The 17,732-nt window shown below is 46.8% G+C and overlaps 1 protein-coding gene across 2 annotated transcripts in view; it reads right to left on the minus strand.

Moving 5' to 3' along the window:
• The window catches only part of ST6GALNAC1 (ST6 N-acetylgalactosaminide alpha-2,6-sialyltransferase 1), a 174,338-nt gene that overhangs the window by 41,535 nt on the left and 115,071 nt on the right, over positions 1-17,732 (minus strand). For both annotated transcript variants that reach the window (XM_073683962.1, XM_073683963.1), the window contains one exon: positions 6,807-6,945. In XM_073683962.1, the coding sequence (XP_073540063.1) occupies positions 6,807-6,945 (139 nt within the window). The remainder of the gene's footprint in view (positions 1-6,806; positions 6,946-17,732) is intronic.

Raw genomic sequence — 17,732 nt, forward strand, 5'->3', positions numbered from 1 at the left:
AGGAGGAGGTGCATGAGCTGAACAATGTGATTATATTGAGGTTAAATTGGTGACGCTGTTTTTTATACTAAAGAAAGATCCTATTGTTTAGTTTTTTTAATGTAATTTTTTAAGACAAATGCATTCACCGGGAAATGTCATTTTAACATTTTACAACCTTATCTTGCAATGTGGTGTGTGACACATCATCAGACACATCCTGTTTTATTTATAATGGAGGGACTCTGAAAGCCATAAAGCCTATTTTTATAGGGACATCAAACGGCCCTTACTATTCTTAAAAGGCCAGCAGTCGGCCCTCGCTATTGTTAGAGAGCCATCAGCCGGCTATGCTTTGTTGTTCCCATTATTAACAAGTGGGTCTCCTATACTTTTATTGCGTATCCAGTGACTGCAAGGGCTGCCAAAAATTTGGACACAACCCAATACCCCTTTGAAGAGACATATAGGAGGGTCTCAGTAAAAAAAAATGTACCCATTATAAAGGAGCGGGTCTCCTATAGTGGTAATGCCCATGCTGTGACTGCAAGGGCTGCCAAAATTTGGGAAAAACCCCACTAAGTATTTAAAGACACATAGAGCAGGGCCACAGTAACAAGGTACGACATATTCCATTAGAAAGGAGAGGGTCTGCTATACAGTTATAGGGTATGCAGTGAGTCCAACGGCTGACCAATTTTAGGAAAAACCCCACTAAGAATTTAAAGACACATAGGGCAGGGCCACAGTAATGACAAATTCCCATAAGAAAGGAGAGAGTTTGCTATACAGTTATAGGGTATGCAGTGAGTCCAAAGGCTGACGAATTTTAGGAAAAACCCCACTAAGAATTTAAAGACACACAGAGCAGGGTCACAGTAACGAGTACGACTAATTCCCATAAGAAAGGAGAGAGCTTGCTATACAGTCATAGGGTATGCAGTGAGTCCAACGTCTGACCAATTTTAGGAAAAACCCCACTAAGAATTTAAAGACACACAGAGCAGGGCCACAGTAACGAGTACGACTAATTCCCATAAGAAAGGAGAGAGTTTGCTATACAGTCATAGGGTATGCAGTGAGTCCAACGTCTGACCAATTTTAGGAAAAACCCCACTAAGAATTTAAAGACACACAGAGCAGGGCCACAGTAACAAGTACGACATGTTCCCATTAGAAAGGAGAGGGTCTGCTATACAGTTATAGCGTATGCAGTGAGTCCAACGGCTGACCAATTTTAGGAAAAACCCCACTAAGAATTTAAAGACACATAGAGCAGGGCCACAGTAACGACAAATTCCCATTAGAAAGGAGAGAGTCTCCCATAGTGTTGGCCTATGCAGTGAATGCAAGGGCTGCCAAAAATTTGGAGGCACTTCAATGCCCCTTGGAAGAGACGTGGAGGAGGGCCTCATAAAAAAATGTTCCCATTAGAAAGGAGCGGGCCTCCTATACTTGTAATGCCCATGCACTAAATGTATGGGCTGACAAACATTTACCCCTGGGGGGTATACATGAACATACTGTATAAAAATGTTTTTTTACGGGCATCATAAACACCCTTTAAAAAATTTATGTGGGTGTTGCATCACGGACCACGGTCACCCTGGTGATATGGTGGTGGAGGATGAGGAGAAGGAGGAGGACAAGAGCAAATAGCCAAAATCAGGAAGCATATACCCATGTGTGGGTGTGAAAAGGTGCATGGGAATACACCTCCCAAGAAAAGACACTGGATTTGAGTTTATGTTACGCTGCTATCATTCGGTAGTGTTGAGAAGTCTGGCCCAATCCAGCCCTTGTTCATTTTTATAAGAGTCAGCCTAACAGCATTTTCAGTTGACAGGCGAATGCGTTTATCAGTTATAATTCCACCAGCGGCACTAAAAACCCGCTCTGATAAAACGCTGGCGGCAGGGCAGGCCAGGACCTCCAAGGCACAGAGAGCCAGTTCATTCCACGTATCCAGCTTGGATACCCAATAATTATAAGGCACAGCGGAATCACTGAGTACGTTGGTACGGTCGGCAAGGTACTCCCTCAGCATCTTCACAAACTTTGCACTCCTTGTGAGAGTACCCCGCGCCTCAGGGCCTGTGTGATGGGAGAGTCTGAGAAAACTGTCCCAGAACTTTGACAGTGCTCCCCTGCCTCTGCTGGATTGAAGTTGTGTCTCTCTCGCCTGTACTCCTTGGTTGTCCAATGAAGTGTGCCCTCTGCCGCCAGCGTTTTCAGTTGGGAATTTTTTTAATAGTTCCGCAACAAGGGCCTTCTGGTACAGCCCCATTTTTGTAGATCTGTCCGCCTCAGGAAAAAGAGATATAAAGTTCTCCTTGTAGCGTGGGTCTAGAAGTGTCACCAACCAGTAATGACTGTCACCCAAAATTTTGAGAACGCGAGGGTCATGGGAAAGGCAGCATAACATAAACTCAGCCATGTGTGCCAGACTACTAACAGGCAAGACTTCCGTGTCCTCACTAAGAGGATGACTGACCATGCTCTCCTCCTCCTCTCTGTCCTCTGGCCATCCACGCTGAACAGACAGTATGACAGCTGTGCAAGTAGTACCGTCTATAGTGCATGAAACTAGCTCCTGTCCTTCCTCCTCCTCCTCCTCTTCCTGCCGAGGAAGTGCTGCAGTGCTTCCAGCTTGTGACTGATGTGGTCATTTCGGAGATGGAGGCTGAAGAGGAGGAGGAGGCTGAGGAGGATGAAGTGCAGGAGCTGTAGACCGTGGGGGCAACCCTGATTGACCTAGGGCCCGCAATCCTTGGCGTCTGGAGGACGTGTTCCGTCCCAAGGTCCGACTGGGTCCCGGCTTCCACCATGTTAACCCAGTGTGCCGTCAGCCAGATGTACCGTCCCTGCCCACAAGCACTTGTCCACGTGTCCGTGGTTAGGTGGACTTTACCGGTAACTGCGTTGTTGAGGGCACGGCTAATGTTTTGGGACACGTGCTTGTGTAATGCGGGGACGGCACACCGGGAGAAATAGTGGCGGCTGGGGACCGAGTACCGAGGGAGGGCCGCCGCCATCAGGTTGCGGAATGCTTCTGTCTCCATGAGCCTAAAAGGCAACATTTCGGGTGCAAGCAGTCGTGAAATGTGAGAATTTAGTAGTGTGGCCTGTGGGGCGTTGGCTGCATATTTGCGCTTGCGTTCCAAGGACTGGGGTATGGACAACTGAACGCTGTGCTGGGACAAGCACATGGACGTGCTTCCTGATGCTGCTACTTGAGAGTGTGCAACGACAGGTGCAGGGCAGGAGGCATCTTTGCATGCACCATGGACAGGGGATTGGCTTGCATGCACTACAGCAGAAGAAGCAATGGTGCCACCCACAGACACTGTTCCTGGACCCTGGGGTTCGGCCCACAAAGTCGGGTGCTTTGCTGCCATGTGCCTGATCATGCTGGTGGTGATCCTCTGCCTCCTCAACTCCTCTCTTCTTTCCTCTTTGCCGTCGGCCACACTCAGGGCCCTCACTACTTGGCTCGTACCGCTAACTGCTGCAGACTACACGGCTGCTATGGGGTCTTTGAGTTTGGAGCCTAGTCCCATCACTGGCATCTGGCACCCCACCATGCCTGGCATCAGGGTCGGACTGGCCTGGCTGAGTATCGGGGAAATCCCCAGTGGGCCCTTGCTGTGGATGAGAGAGATAGAGGGGGAAAAAAAGCTACGGTTTTTAGGGGCACGGGCCCTTTAAAAGTGTAGGCAGAGTAAGTGCAGGGGCGCACGCACGCAGCGTTCATTACCTGAAGCGCCACACTGCACGTCACAATGAATGCTGACGTTTGTGTGTATTATTTGGTCTCTATGTAGTGGTAATATGTGGTCTGGCTAAGGTGTGGCGGTATTTCTCCCTTGTATGTGGTATTATTTAGTCGCTATATGCTGGTAATATGTGGTCTGGTCATGGTGTAGTGGTATTACTCCCTTGTATGTGGTATTATTGGTCTTGGTATAGTGGATTGTGTTGTGTATGGCGGTAATTTGTTCTCTTTGATATTAATTAGATATTATTTCCATTAGATATTAAATACTTGGAACACAGTGTCAGAGATGCACTTACAGGGGTTCTCCGGTGAAAAAAGTAATCATCTCTCCACAGCATAAGTGATAAGTAACTTGTTGATTGGTGGGGGTCTAACTGCTGGGACCTGCACCAATCAGCAGAATGTGGAACTTTTATCCCCATTAGTATGATCCATTCATTCCCTCAGTGGCTGTGAGCGCTGCTCTTGTTTTTTTCAGGAAGCCCCAAAGAGAATGAATGAGGCTGCGGTCAGACATCCCAACTGTTGCTCCATTTTAAAATGGGTATAAAAGTGATCTGTCAGGGAATAAACGTTCCCATTCTTCCGATCGGTGCGGTTTCCAATAGTTGGACCCCACCTATCCTGTGAAGCCCATGGATCGGTGATAACTTATTTTAACCAAAAAAGGCCTTTAATGCAAACTACCGTAATTGTACATTCCAGTTTTATGGTGTGTGTGTGTGTGACGGGCTCAGGGTGGTAGTGGTGGCAAGGGGCTGCAGTGTTTGTACACACTGACTCCCCACAAAAGAACAAAGTCCCAATTTCCTGTGATGTGCATGTGGTGCGTAATACTCATGTTTTGGATGCAGGTCTCTGCTATATTTGGTTCTTCCACTTCTGGAACCGCCGCACACACATTAGGGGACTTCCACTCTGTTTTAAAAAAAATAACTTTACTTAAGTGTCTGAATTCAACATAATGGAACATGCAGTATATTGCACAAACTTTTCAAAGTCCATTGCACAGCACGTATTGATGTTCACTTTCCATTTATCCTGAACAGTCCCTTCCACTGCTGATATTTTTGGCGTCTGAGACATTTGGCAGCTTAAGAGTCCCGTACTGTCTTCTCTGTGCTATTCACTGTCCGACTTCCCCTTATGGGAAGATTTTGAGACACGCTTCTCTGTGTCTCCTGTGGACCCCGAACGTTAAGGGATTGTCGGCTTTAGAGTTTCTGGCTGACGTTCCCTTGCTACTGGACAGCCCGTGCTCCTGGTGCCCTCTGGACCTCCAACTACTGCTCTCTCACATCTCTCCCTCAGACTCTAACTGCAAACAGGAAATCTCCCAGTTCTTTACTCAACCTGCTCCTCCCACACTGGAGCAGCTCCTAAACCCATTAACTATTTCCTAACTTATAAACTAAATACTTCCTATCCTATAGTGCCCTCCGCTGCACATTATGTTCATACAGGGGGAAGAGGAGGATGACCACTCAGGTCACCCTCTTACATTTGCACAGTAAATGTGCAGAAGCCACCTGTGCTTTCAGTTGATGCTCCACTATAACAGGGATAACGGCTTACAGATATTTCGATATAGCTGAAGGGTGGGCCTCTAGAGTCAATTCCCTCTGTGTGCCCCAGACACCCCAGTCCAACCCTGCCTGGCATCACACTTTCAAATGTATCTGCATCCTTGATACAGTTGAAAGCAATGACGGAACAGGGAGCATTCAGCTCTCTCCATCATTCTACTTGTGCGTCTGATGTGTCAGTGCAGCAGGAGTGATGACGTCACTACATTGTGCCCACTGTTTAGAGCTTCCGAACACATGCTGCAGAGACAAAAGCAGCAGGGGAATGGGGAGAGGTGAGTATTTTTCATTTTATTTATTTATTTTAACCAATGAGTACATTGTGATGGCCATTATACTGTTCGTAAGGCTATGTTGAGGGTCATAATACTATTTGGTGTGTTATGTTGGTGGTCGTTATATTATTTGGAGGGCTGTGTGGGGGCCATTACTGTTTGGAAGTCTATGTGGGGGAAATTATTTATTCAGAGGGTTCAGGCTCATTATGCAGACATATAAAAGTGTGTATTGTGATGAACAATCGGACTGTAAAATGCCCATATATGTCCTCTTGCACACGGGCTCTCTTCTGTTTTGGTCCACCCCTGGATGACAGGGCAAAGTGCTTTTTGATTTTGATTCCCATTGCTTTTATTTTATGGGTGAGGAAGAGTTGTGTAAGTATGTGGTATGTAAAATTGTCACGGTCTGCAAAATGAGCGTATTTTGCCTACAAATCTTCGCCGTGATGTGCTGTATTCACTGCCCAGTTTAATCTCCCTGAAGGCAGTTATCAAAAGTTGGTAAGTACAGTATGATCATATTGCACTTTTCCTATCTAGTGGCAGCAGTAATAGATCAATGACACTGAGCTGCTGTCTGCTACTGTATACATCAGTCTCAGCATCTCCTATGTGATGTATAAAGCAGAGTCTCAGTGTATCCTATGTGATGTCTATCCATCAGTCTCAGCGTCTCCTATGTGACGTATACTGCAGAGTCTCAATGTATTGTACGAGAATTTTACAGTAGTGTCTTGTATATCCTATGTGATGTAGACAGCAGTCTCAGTGTATTCCACATGATATACAGTATATACCGGAAAGTCTCAGTGTATCCTATGTGATGCGGCTTTATCTTGTCTCACCAACTATATACCTGCTCTCTTATATAAAGCAGAATTGATGTTGGCAGATTTATGAAATTGTATAATAGAAAAAAGTGTCTTTGCTGCCCATAGTGCAATAACAGCTTTCATTTTTCAAGAGCAGATTACAAGATGAAGATACAGGTCTTTGGATTGGACCTTTACACACATACGGTCACTACCGGCAATGGGAACTGTTGATCAAAGGGGGCACGACATGCGGCACTGATCAGAAATTAATGACCTATCCTAAGGATAGGTCCTCAGTATAAAAGTTCCAGACAACTGTTTTAAAGTAGGAATGTCTAAATCTCTATTGGCCCGGGTTTGCCTTTACCTTGTCATGGGGAATAGTAGGAAATCCGTTTCCTTTTAGCAACATGAGGGAAGCAAGCATGGTGAAAGCAGTAAAGCCGTAGAACGAGGTCCGCTTTCCTACATCATCCTCATATCCTTTCCTTACAGCTCCATTAACTCTAAAAAGATTAAAATGTAAACAGATGTTGGGAATGGAAGTCATGATACACTTTATGCATTTCAAATGGTTATTCCCATCTTCTCCTTTCATCCGTCTAGGCTTTGACCACTAAGGTGGAGCTATGAAAACAGCTGAGGGCGGCTGACAGCTATTTCTATAACGTCCATAGATATGAACTGGAGTAACGGAAACAGTGTAGACAGTCTCTCACTGTTGTTTCCGTAGCTCCATGTTAATGATCAAAGTCTGGACGGAGTTATTCCCATCTCAGCCATAAAAGGATAACCCTTTAATATAGAAACTGTTAAATGCATTGGATTTATCTCCTAGCTGAAAATCAATCTTACCACCTTCTTATATATAAAGTAAAACTCTATAACTTTGATAGTCATAACTTAAAATGTGTTCATAGGCTGATGTTATAAAAAGAATAGTTTAGTCTTCCCTTCAACTTTTGGAATTTTGTAATGTTTTTGAGCCAAATGTACAGGCAACCATGTGTCTGATGGTTCAAACCTCATGTCCATATCCATCTTTATACACGGCACACATCTATTGACATACTATGCACCTTTACTTGTTGCAGCAGCGCCACCTAGTGATAGTACGTAGCACATCACGTGTTTCTACTGCAGCAAAGCATTTGTTAGTAAACGTTATGTCGCCATCTAGTGTACATTTTTGAAGTTGCCCTAAATACTCCTTATCTAGTCAAATCAGTTTCTTTGTAACTTATTTGTGTGTTTAAGGCTATGTGCCCACGATGCAGAAATGCTCAGGATTTTTTCCTGAGCGTTTCTGCATCTCCTTGGCAGAAAAAAACGCATGAGGATTGTATATACGGATTGTACATGCGTTTTCCTGCCAGGGACATGCGGATGTGAAGCGTTCTTCACTTGAATTTCCGCATGCGGGTTGACAAGCGCTTTCCAAGCCATTTTAGCATCACTTGGAAAGTGCTTGTCAACTTGGTCACACTATATAAATCCATGCAAACAGCATGGATTTATATAGTGTGACCCGAGAGAATGTCAAAAAATAAAAAAATAAAAATGTATACTTACCCTCCGATGGCCCGCGCTGTCTTGCTTCACCGTCCTGGCTGCCGGTAGCGGTACACTGAAGGACCTGCCGACGTCAGCGTCGCGTGACCCGTCACATGACTCTGACGCCAGCGCAGGTCCTTCATTCCATCGCGAAGTGTCGGGAAGCAAGGAGGAGCACACCGCGGGCCGCCAGAAGGTAAGTATACATTTATTTTTTATTTTATTCTTTTTTTTACAGCTTTTTTAATGGTACCCGGGTCCGGAGGAGAGTCTCCTGTCCTCCACACCCGGGTACCATCCTAACATTAGAACACGCCAATTACACAAGTACAGATGCAGTCTTGCGGAATTGGCGCGTTCTAATGCAAGTCAATGGCGGTGAAAATGCAGAACTTCCGCAAAATAATTGGTAGTGGTGCGTTTTTTTCCGCAATGATAATCCGCAGCGGAAATTTCCGCAGCATGTGCACAGCACATGCGGATTATCATTGGGGGACATGGCAGGCCTTCTACCATGCATTTTTTAAGCGTTTCTGCAGCATTTTTGCCGCTGTGGAAACGCTTAAAAAACGCATCGTGGGCACACAGCCTTAGGGCGGATGCACACATTCCGGATTCGATGTGGATTTTCCACTGTGTATGCACTGTGAATCCACAGCATTTTTGTAATATTTCTGCTGTGTTTCCAAATCAAAATCTGCACACGTTACATGCAGATTTTGTTGTGAATGTATTGCAAGAGTGAAGAACGCAATAAAATTTGCACAAAGAATACTGTGGATCTAAAATATTGCACAGCAAGTGAATTTACAGTTAGGTCCATATATATTTGGACAGAGACAACATTTTTCTAATTTTGGTTCTAGACATTACCACAATGAATTTTAAACCAAACAGTTCAGATGCAGTTGAAGTTCAGACTTTCAGCTTTCATTTGAGGGTATCCGCATTATAATTGGATGAAGGGTTTAGGAGTTTCAGCTCCTTAACATGTGCCACCCTGTTTTTAAAGGGACCAAAAGTAATTGGACAATTAGGCTATTTCATGGACAGGTGTGAGCAATCCCTTCGTTATGTCATTCTCGGTTAAGCAGATAAAAGGCCTGGAGTTGACTTGAGGTGTGGTGCTTGCATTTGGAAGGTTTTGCTGTGAAGTAAACATGCGGTCAAATTAGCTTTCCATGCAGGTGAAACAAGCCATCCTTAAGCTGCAAAAACAGAAAAAACCCATCCGAGAAATTGCTACAATATTAGGAGTGGCCAAATCTACAGTTTGGTACATCCTGAGAAAGAAAGAAAGCACTGGTGAACTCATCAATGCAAAAAGACCTGGGCGCCCACGGAAGACAACAGTGGTGGATGATCGCAGAATAATCTCCATGGTGAAGAGAAACACCTTCACAAGAGCCAACCAAGTGAACAACACTCTCCAGGAGGTAGGCGTATCAATATCCAAATCTACCATACAGAGAAGACTGCATGAAAGTAAATACAGAAGGTTCACTGCATGGTGCAAGCCACTCATAAGCATCAAGAAGAAAAAGGCTAGACTGGACTTTGCTAAAAAACATCTAAAAAATCCAGCACAGTTTTGGAAGAACATTCTTTGGACAGATGAAACCAAGATCAACCTCTACCAGAATGATGGAAAGAGAAAAGTATGGCGAAGGCGTGGTACAGCTCATGATCCAGCTCATCATCTGTAAAACATGGCGGAGGCAGTGTGATGGCTTGGGCATGCATGGCTGGGTCATTAGTGTTTATTGATGATGTGACACAGGACAGAAGCAGCCGAATGAATTCTGATGTATTCAGAGCCATACTGTGTGCTCAGATCCAGCCAAATGCAGCCAAACTGATTGGTCGTTGTTTCATGCTACAGATGGACAATGACCCAAAACATAAAGCCAGAGCAACCCAGGAGTTTATTAAAGCAAAGAAGTGGAATATTCATGACTGGCCAAGTCAGTCACCCGATCTCAACCCAATTGAGCATGCATTTCACTTGTTAAAGACTAAACTTCAGACAGAAAGGCCCACAAACAAACAGCAACTGAAAACCACCGCAGTGAAGGCCTGGCAGAGCATCAAAAAGGAGGAAACACAGCGTCTGGTGATGTCCATGAGTTCAAGACTTCAGGAAGTCATTGCCAACAAAGGGTTTTCAACCAAGTACTAGAAATGACCATTTTATTTACAATTATTTAATCTGTCCAATTACTTTTGGTCCCTTTAAAAACAGGGTGGCACATGTTAAAGAACTGAAACTCCTAAACCCTTCATCCAATTTTAATGTGGATACCCTCAAATGAAAGCTGAAAGTCTGAACTTCAACTGCGTTTGAATTGTTTGGTTTAAAATTCATTGTAGTAATGTCTAGAACCAAAATTAGAAAAATTTTGTCTCTGTCCAAGTATATATGGACCTAACTGTATGTAACGGCTCTGCTTTCAACCTACTGTCAGACAGAACAATTGACCACCAGGATCATATACATGTTAGATTAAATAAATAAGGACAATATAGCACTGTTCAACGTCCTCAAAGAGCGAATCAAAAAGAAAGCAGAACGTATAACGAACAATATCTGAAAATATCATAAATTTTATTAATGTAAATTAAATTAACATACAAAATTCCAATGGCAACAAATATATTGGTAGTAAGCCAAAAAAGGCACCACAGATAGACAACCACATGAGGAGGAAGCTTATAAAAAACGATACAGACAATCAAGAGGGGTATAACCAAAATGCCCTCTCAAAAAGTTAGAAACACTTCATATGTCTGAACCACAAATAGGTGTTAAAGTGCACACTGCAGCCTATGGTCACCCTTAGTAACGGTTTCTCCAGGATTCCAACGAATTCATGAAACCCGTCTCGCCCTATCTGAACCTAGCGGCGTGCGTGTAACATTGGTGGCCCGTATGGGGAATTCTGCACGGGAATTAGCGTGTAGAGGAAGAAGAGGCAAAGTGTCTGGAAAATACAGCAGCACAGCACCTCATTCAACTCTGCTACACCAGTGAAAAGGGCAAAGGAAGAAATAGGAGATAAGAGACAGAAAACCAGGCACCTGCAAAAATGCAAGATTTGGCACATGTGGCACAATTAAAATGGTGGCTGTCTTTGCTAAAATGGCGGCCGACAGCATGGTGGGGAAGAAGAAGGACATCCCATCTTGTAGGAGTGTCGGATAAAAGAGCATCAAATAGGGCCAGGCCCCCTGCAGTGGAACAGACTGGAGAAGGTAGTCCTCAGAGGAAAGACACCCCACCGACCAAGATGTTGGACCAATGGCCAGTGAGGTACTGTCCCAGAGGGTGAGGAGTAAAAGTAAGCCATAGCTTCTCTAGTCAAAAGAACGCCATTCCTGTCAGGAGTAGCGAACGAGGAGGACCGTGTGTCTCACTGCTCCACATCATGGAACACGCAGCGTTCACAGTGTCCCCTGGATCTTCAGCAGGAGGAGAGAAAACAGAGGATGCAGACCTGCGTCCTCTTCCCCGCAGCGAGGACGGACGGGGATCCTCCCAGCCGGGGCCCGGATGCGGCCACTCGGCCTTACCGGGGTACAGGGGTCCTTCCAACACCGGGAGCGGAACCCTCAGGTATGACGCCGGACCCAATACCCATCTCACCACCCCCGGGCCGGGGGTGGAAGCTGTCGGAAGCTCCGACTGTCGCCGCAACACCCACTTCAGCACCACCCCTTCCAGTGACGGATTCATCAGAGGAGTTGCCGGTGGCTGCGGGGAATGTGACCACTGTATCACCCACTGTGCCATGCCCTTCTCACCACCACACTTACCGGAGGAGTCACCGATGTCCGCGAGTACCAGGACCGTGGCCCTGCCCATCGCACCGGATCGCCAAGGACCGCAGACCAAGGTAGGAGCCTGTCCAGGCCAGGAAGGTATCGTCGCAGCTGCAACGACCGTTCCGGCCTCCGTTCTCGCAAGAGGGGCGGGACTGCCGGCCGAGACCGGAAACAAGATGGCGGCGCCCAGCTTTCCAGGGAGCGAGTCGTTGGCTCCCACGTTCCCCCCAATATCTCTCATGATACTCCACTCGGGGAAACCTCCGAGCCCGGTCTACATTAGCCTGATGGTCGTCGCCCGAGCAGGTGAGAAAGTGGGAGCCAGGAGACAGCAGGACCCATACGAGCTTCCCCTAGGCTTTGGTAATAAAAAACCAGTGCCTACCCTGCCACCTATCCCTCCTACAACACCTGCCCCACCCCTTCCACTTGCTGCCGGGGCCATCCAGCCTGGCCAGGCTGAAGTTATTCCTAATGTTTCCCTATCCCCAGAGGAGAGGGAGCGACAGTTTCAACAATGCCTGGCCTCGTGGAGAGACATGGTTAACCAAGAAAAAAGGAAGGTGGAAGCATTTGCGAAAGACTGAAGAGAGTACCCCGGACAGGACTACCTGGAGGACCGAATGGTCCGAGGAACAGTCATTAACTTTGATCAACTCAAGGGGTTAGGTTTCATCCAGGAACCGGGTAATAATCTGGATGTATTTGTTAATCGACGATCGGTAGTGAGGGACTATGCCCTAGGACGAACCCGATGTCTCTGGCCAGGAGACTGGGTACAATTCTTAAAAATATGGGGACCTCGGGGCTGGTATGCCATATCAGTGTCCCGCATTGTAGAGATGGAGGAGTACCACCCCGAGGACTGGTTGGACGCTGAGGACCCAAGGGCAATAGGCCAGGTAAGGGGGCTCTTCCCTAGCCCCACTGGGCCCTGGTTCGGGACCCATCCTAACCGAGAGAGCGGACCGACCCCACAAAAAACCTCTCAGGGGGGCGGCCACCTCTGCCGGGGCCGGAAGAGCAGAGTTCCAGCCGACCCCAGTACAGCTCCCCACTGTCAACGCGAGCCACAGCCAAGTCTACATCTCATGTGGAGTGCCGCCGGTTTCTGGAAACAAGAAAGAGAAAATGGACTAAAAAAAACCCCTGGGTCCTTATTTCTAAGCCACTAAGAGTTGTGCTGGTTGCACACCATGTTCTGGGAGAGTTCCCCATCCCAAACAATGGTCAGGTTCCAGGTCTCTAACCTGCTGCTGTTAATGCTCTACAAGCCATTGTTTCAGTTTTAGTAACAGGACTGTGTTACGAAACATTTCCCTGATGGGCTGCATAGGCCCTTGTGTGAAGTGAACTACTGAAGTAGCTGGACAATCTAAATTTATTTTTGTTTGCCTTATATTTTATTTGCACCTGTTGTGCCCTTTTCTGCCGGATATGCGGGCACGTTGGGCAGCCCTCACCCTCAACTTAAGGACTGTGCCGTATCTTGTCCAGGAAATTTGCACTTTATGGACTGTGCCTTAATAGTTTATCAGAAACAGACATTGTTTCTGCCCCTGTTTAAAGGACTGTCCCCTTTTCCTGTTCCAGGGTTCTTACCCAGAAGGACCGAGGACCTCGTGCCTTAAGAGAAAAAGGACTGTGCTCTTAAATGGCACAAACCTTCTCAGGAACATTGAATGTATTGAAAATGTGTTATAGTGGTTGTCAAGTATTTTACCAAAGACTGTTGCAGTATTTAAATATATTGCACTTGAATTTGATAAAATTGTTTAGCTGTGAAAAGCTCCGGCTGAAGAAGTGACTGTTGGTTCAAAATGTTGTTACAAATGTTTATTCCTTGCAGGAGACCAACAAATGAGATAGATAGAATAATTGTGATAAACATGTGTTGCATGTGTAAAGTGCTAAAAAGAGTGTCCACATTGTCCAACCACCACCTCGTCTTTAAGTAAAGGGGCAGTATTGAAGGAACACTATCTGAGGATAGTTACTGGAGAGCTACCACAACTCCAAGGGACTGGTTAAGGTAACCAGGTAGAAGGTAAATGTCGAGGACGACATTCAAAAATGAGGGAAAAGTATGACGGGTAGATACCACACATGATGTTGTTTAGCATCCAGCAACGGGTGGGGGGGGGGGGGGGTGTAACAGGGTGCAGCTAGGGGGGAGTGGCCAGGCCTGCCTCAGAGAGACTGGGTAGAGTCAGTCCTGTCTTGGGGAGTGAGCTTAAAAGATGCAGACCTCTTCACCAGGCTGACTAGGGTTCTGGGACACTCTCTTACAACCACTGCCGTCGGGTTGTGAGTGGTAACTACAGGAGAAAGTAGTGAAGAAAGGAGTGAACTGTTATTTAGCAGGAGCAAGGAGAGCACACCACGTCTGAGGACTGGACTCATCCTTCTGTTCAACCCCCCCTCGTACCTCACTGCATTCCAAGGTAAAACCTGTGACACTGTGGACCGGGGACTGCTGGTGGGAAAACTGTTTAGTGGGATCAAGAGAGATGGAACATGGGTGCATGGAGATGTGTTGCTAAAGATAATAGATTTGTACTGGACTGTGCTAATGAGAGAAAGATTCTTTTTACTGTGCCTTGTGGAAAAGACTGTTTATTATTGGAGCTTGTTGCTCAAAAGCCTTACAACGCATTGGCCGTGCTGTGATAATAAATGTGACTGTTCAACTGTTATGAAGACTCTTGTCAGATGTGTCTGGTCAGCAATTGAGTCTATCGTGTGCCTGAGAGAAGCTGCAGCCTATGGACGCCCTGAGTAACGGTTCCCCCAGGATTCCAACGAATTTATGAAACCCGTCTCGCCCTATCTGAATCTAGCGGCATGCATGTAACATACTGTATATAGCCCAGGTTCCCTCCTGTATATAGGCCTGATGTATATTGCCCCAGTACCTCCTGTATATAGCCCTGATGTATATTGCCAAGGTACTCAACTGTATATTTCCTAGGTTCCCTCCTGTATATATCCCAGATACCATCCTGTATATAGCTCAGGTACCCTACTGTATATAGCCCAGGTTCCCTCCTGTATATATCCCAGATACCGTCCTGTATATACAGTGGGAGAAATAAGTATTTGATCCCTTGCTGTTTTTGTAAGTTTCCCCGCTGACATAGACATGAACAGTCTATAATTTTAAAGGTAGGTTAATTTTAACATTGAGAGATATAATAACCCCCCCCCCAAAAAATCAAGAAAATCACATTGTATAAATTAGATAATTTTTTTTTGGCATTTTGCAGTGAGAAATAAGTGTTTAATCCCTCTGGCAAACAACACTTAATAATTGGTGGCAAAACCCTTGTTGGCAAGCACAGCAGTCAGACGTTTTTTGTAGTTGATGATGAGGTTTGCGCACATGTCAGGAGGAATTTTGGTTCACTCCTCTTTGCAGATCATCTCTAAATCATTAAGATTTTGAGGCTGTCGCTTGGCGACTCGGAGCTTCAACTCCCTCCATAAGTTTTCTATGGGATTAAGGTCTGGAGACTGGCTAGGCCACTCCATGACCTTACTGTGCTTCTTTTTGAGCCACTCCTTTGTTACCTTGGTTGTATGTTTAGGGTAATTGTCTTGCTGGAAGACCCAGCCATGACCCATCTTTAATGCTCTTACTGAGGGAAGGAGGTTGTTGGCCAAAATCTCGCGATACATGACCCCATCCATCTTCCCTTCAGTACGGTGCAGTCGTCATGTCCCCTTTGCAGAAAAACGCCCCCAAAGTATGATGTTTCCCCCACCTTGCTTCATGGTTGGGACGATGTTCTTAGGGTTGTACTCATCCTTCTTCTTCCTCCAAACACGGCGAGTTGAGTTAATGCCAAAGAGCTCAATTTTTGTCTCATCTGACCACAGCATCTTCTCCCAATAACTCAGAGAATTATCCAGGTGTTCATTGGAAAACTTCAGACGGGCCTGCACATGTGCCTTCTTGAGCAGGGGGACCTTGCGGGCACTGCAGGATTTTAAACCTTTAAGGCGTAATGTTTTACCAGTGGTTTTCTTGGTGACTGTGGTCCCAGCTGCCTGGAGATCATTAACAAGTTCCCCCGTGTAGTTTTAGGCTGATCTCTCACCTTCCTGATGATCAAGGATACCCCACGAGGTGAGATTTTGCATGGTGTCCCAGATCGATGTCGATTCACAGTCATTTTATATTTCTTCCATTTTCTTAATATTGCACCAACAGTTGTCTCCTTCTCATGCAGCGTATTACTTATGGTTTCGTAGCCCATTCCAGCTTTGTGCAGGTCTATGATCTTGTCCCTTAGAAAGCTCTTTGGTCTTGCCCATGTTGTAGAGGTTAGAGTCTGACTGATTGAGTCTGTGGACAGGAGTCTTTTATACAGTTGACTATGTAAGACAGCTGTCTTTAATGCAGGTAATGAGTTGATTAGGAGCGTCTAACTCAGGGGTCTCAAACACGCGGGCCGCATGCGGCCCCTGAGGCTACTTTATGCGGCCCGCAGGCACAGACCCCTTGATGATCCTGACCAGGTCCAGGAGGAGCCGCCGACAGCAGCGCTGAATTGCCACACAGAGACCGTCTCCCAGCACAGAATTTCCAATGCCAGCCGCTGGCCAATCAGAGGTCAGCAGCTGATATCTGCGTGTCGGAGCAGCAAGTATGACGTCATTGCCATACGCAGATGTCAGCTGCTGGACTCTGATTGGCCGGCTGCTGGCATTGGAAATGCTGTGCTGGGAGACAGTCTCTGTGTGGCAATGCAGCGCTGCTGTTGGCGGCTCCTCCCGGACCAAGTCGGGATCGTCAAGGGGTCTGACTCTGTGGTGCCTGCGGGCCACATCTGCAGGAAGGACGCCGAGGGAACAGAGGACAGGTGAGAATCATCTTTTTTTTTCTATTTTATGTGTGTGAAGAACAGCACAGGGGGCACATAGCCACAAGATGGGGGCCTGGATGGGGCACATAGCCACAGGATGGGGACCTGGATGGGGCACAAAGCCACAAGATGGGGACTTGGATGGGGCACATAGCCACAAGATGGGGACCTGGATGGGGCACATAGCCACAAGATGGGGACCTGGATGGAGCACATAGCCACAAGATGGGGACCTGGATGGGGCACATAGCCACAAGATGGGGACCTGGAAGGGAAACATAGCCACAAGATGGGGACCTGGATGGGGCACATAGCCACAAGATGGGGACCTGGATGGGGCACAGAGCCACAAGATGGGGACCTGGATGGGGCACATAGCCACAAGATGGTGACTTGGATGGGGCACATAGCCACAAGATGGGGACCTGGATGGGGCACATAGCCACAAGATGGGGACCTGGATGGGGCACATAGCCACAAGATGGGGACCTGGATGGGGCACAGAGCCACAAGATGGGGACCTGGATGGGGCACATAGCCACAAGATGGTGACTTGGATGGGGCACATAGCCACAAGATGGGGACCTGGATGGGGCACATAGCCACAAGATGGGGGCCAGGATGGGGAACATTGCCACAAGATGGGGACCTGGATGGGGCACATAGCCACAAGATGGGGACCTGGATCGGGAACATTGCCACAGGATGGGGACCTGGATGGGGCACATAGCCACAAGATGGGGATCTGGATGGGGCAAATAGCCACAGGATGGGGACCTGGATGGGGTACATAGCCACAAGATGGGGACATGGATGGGGCACATAGCCACAGGATGGGGACCTGGATGGGGCACATAGCCACAGGATGGGGACCTGGATGGGGTACATAGCCACAAGATGGAGACCTGGATGGAGCACATAGCCACAAGATGTGGACCTGGATGGGGCACATAGCCACAGGATGGGGACCTGGATGGGGCACATTAGTACAAGATGGGGACTTGGATGGGGAACATTACTACAAGATGTTTGCCATTATTACTATATGA

The sequence above is a fragment of the Phyllobates terribilis genome, unplaced genomic scaffold, assembly GCF_046119375.1.
Source record: "Phyllobates terribilis strain yellow unplaced genomic scaffold, ASM4611937v1 Scaffold_5__5_contigs__length_657084704, whole genome shotgun sequence".
NCBI lineage: Eukaryota > Metazoa > Chordata > Amphibia > Anura > Dendrobatidae > Phyllobates > Phyllobates terribilis.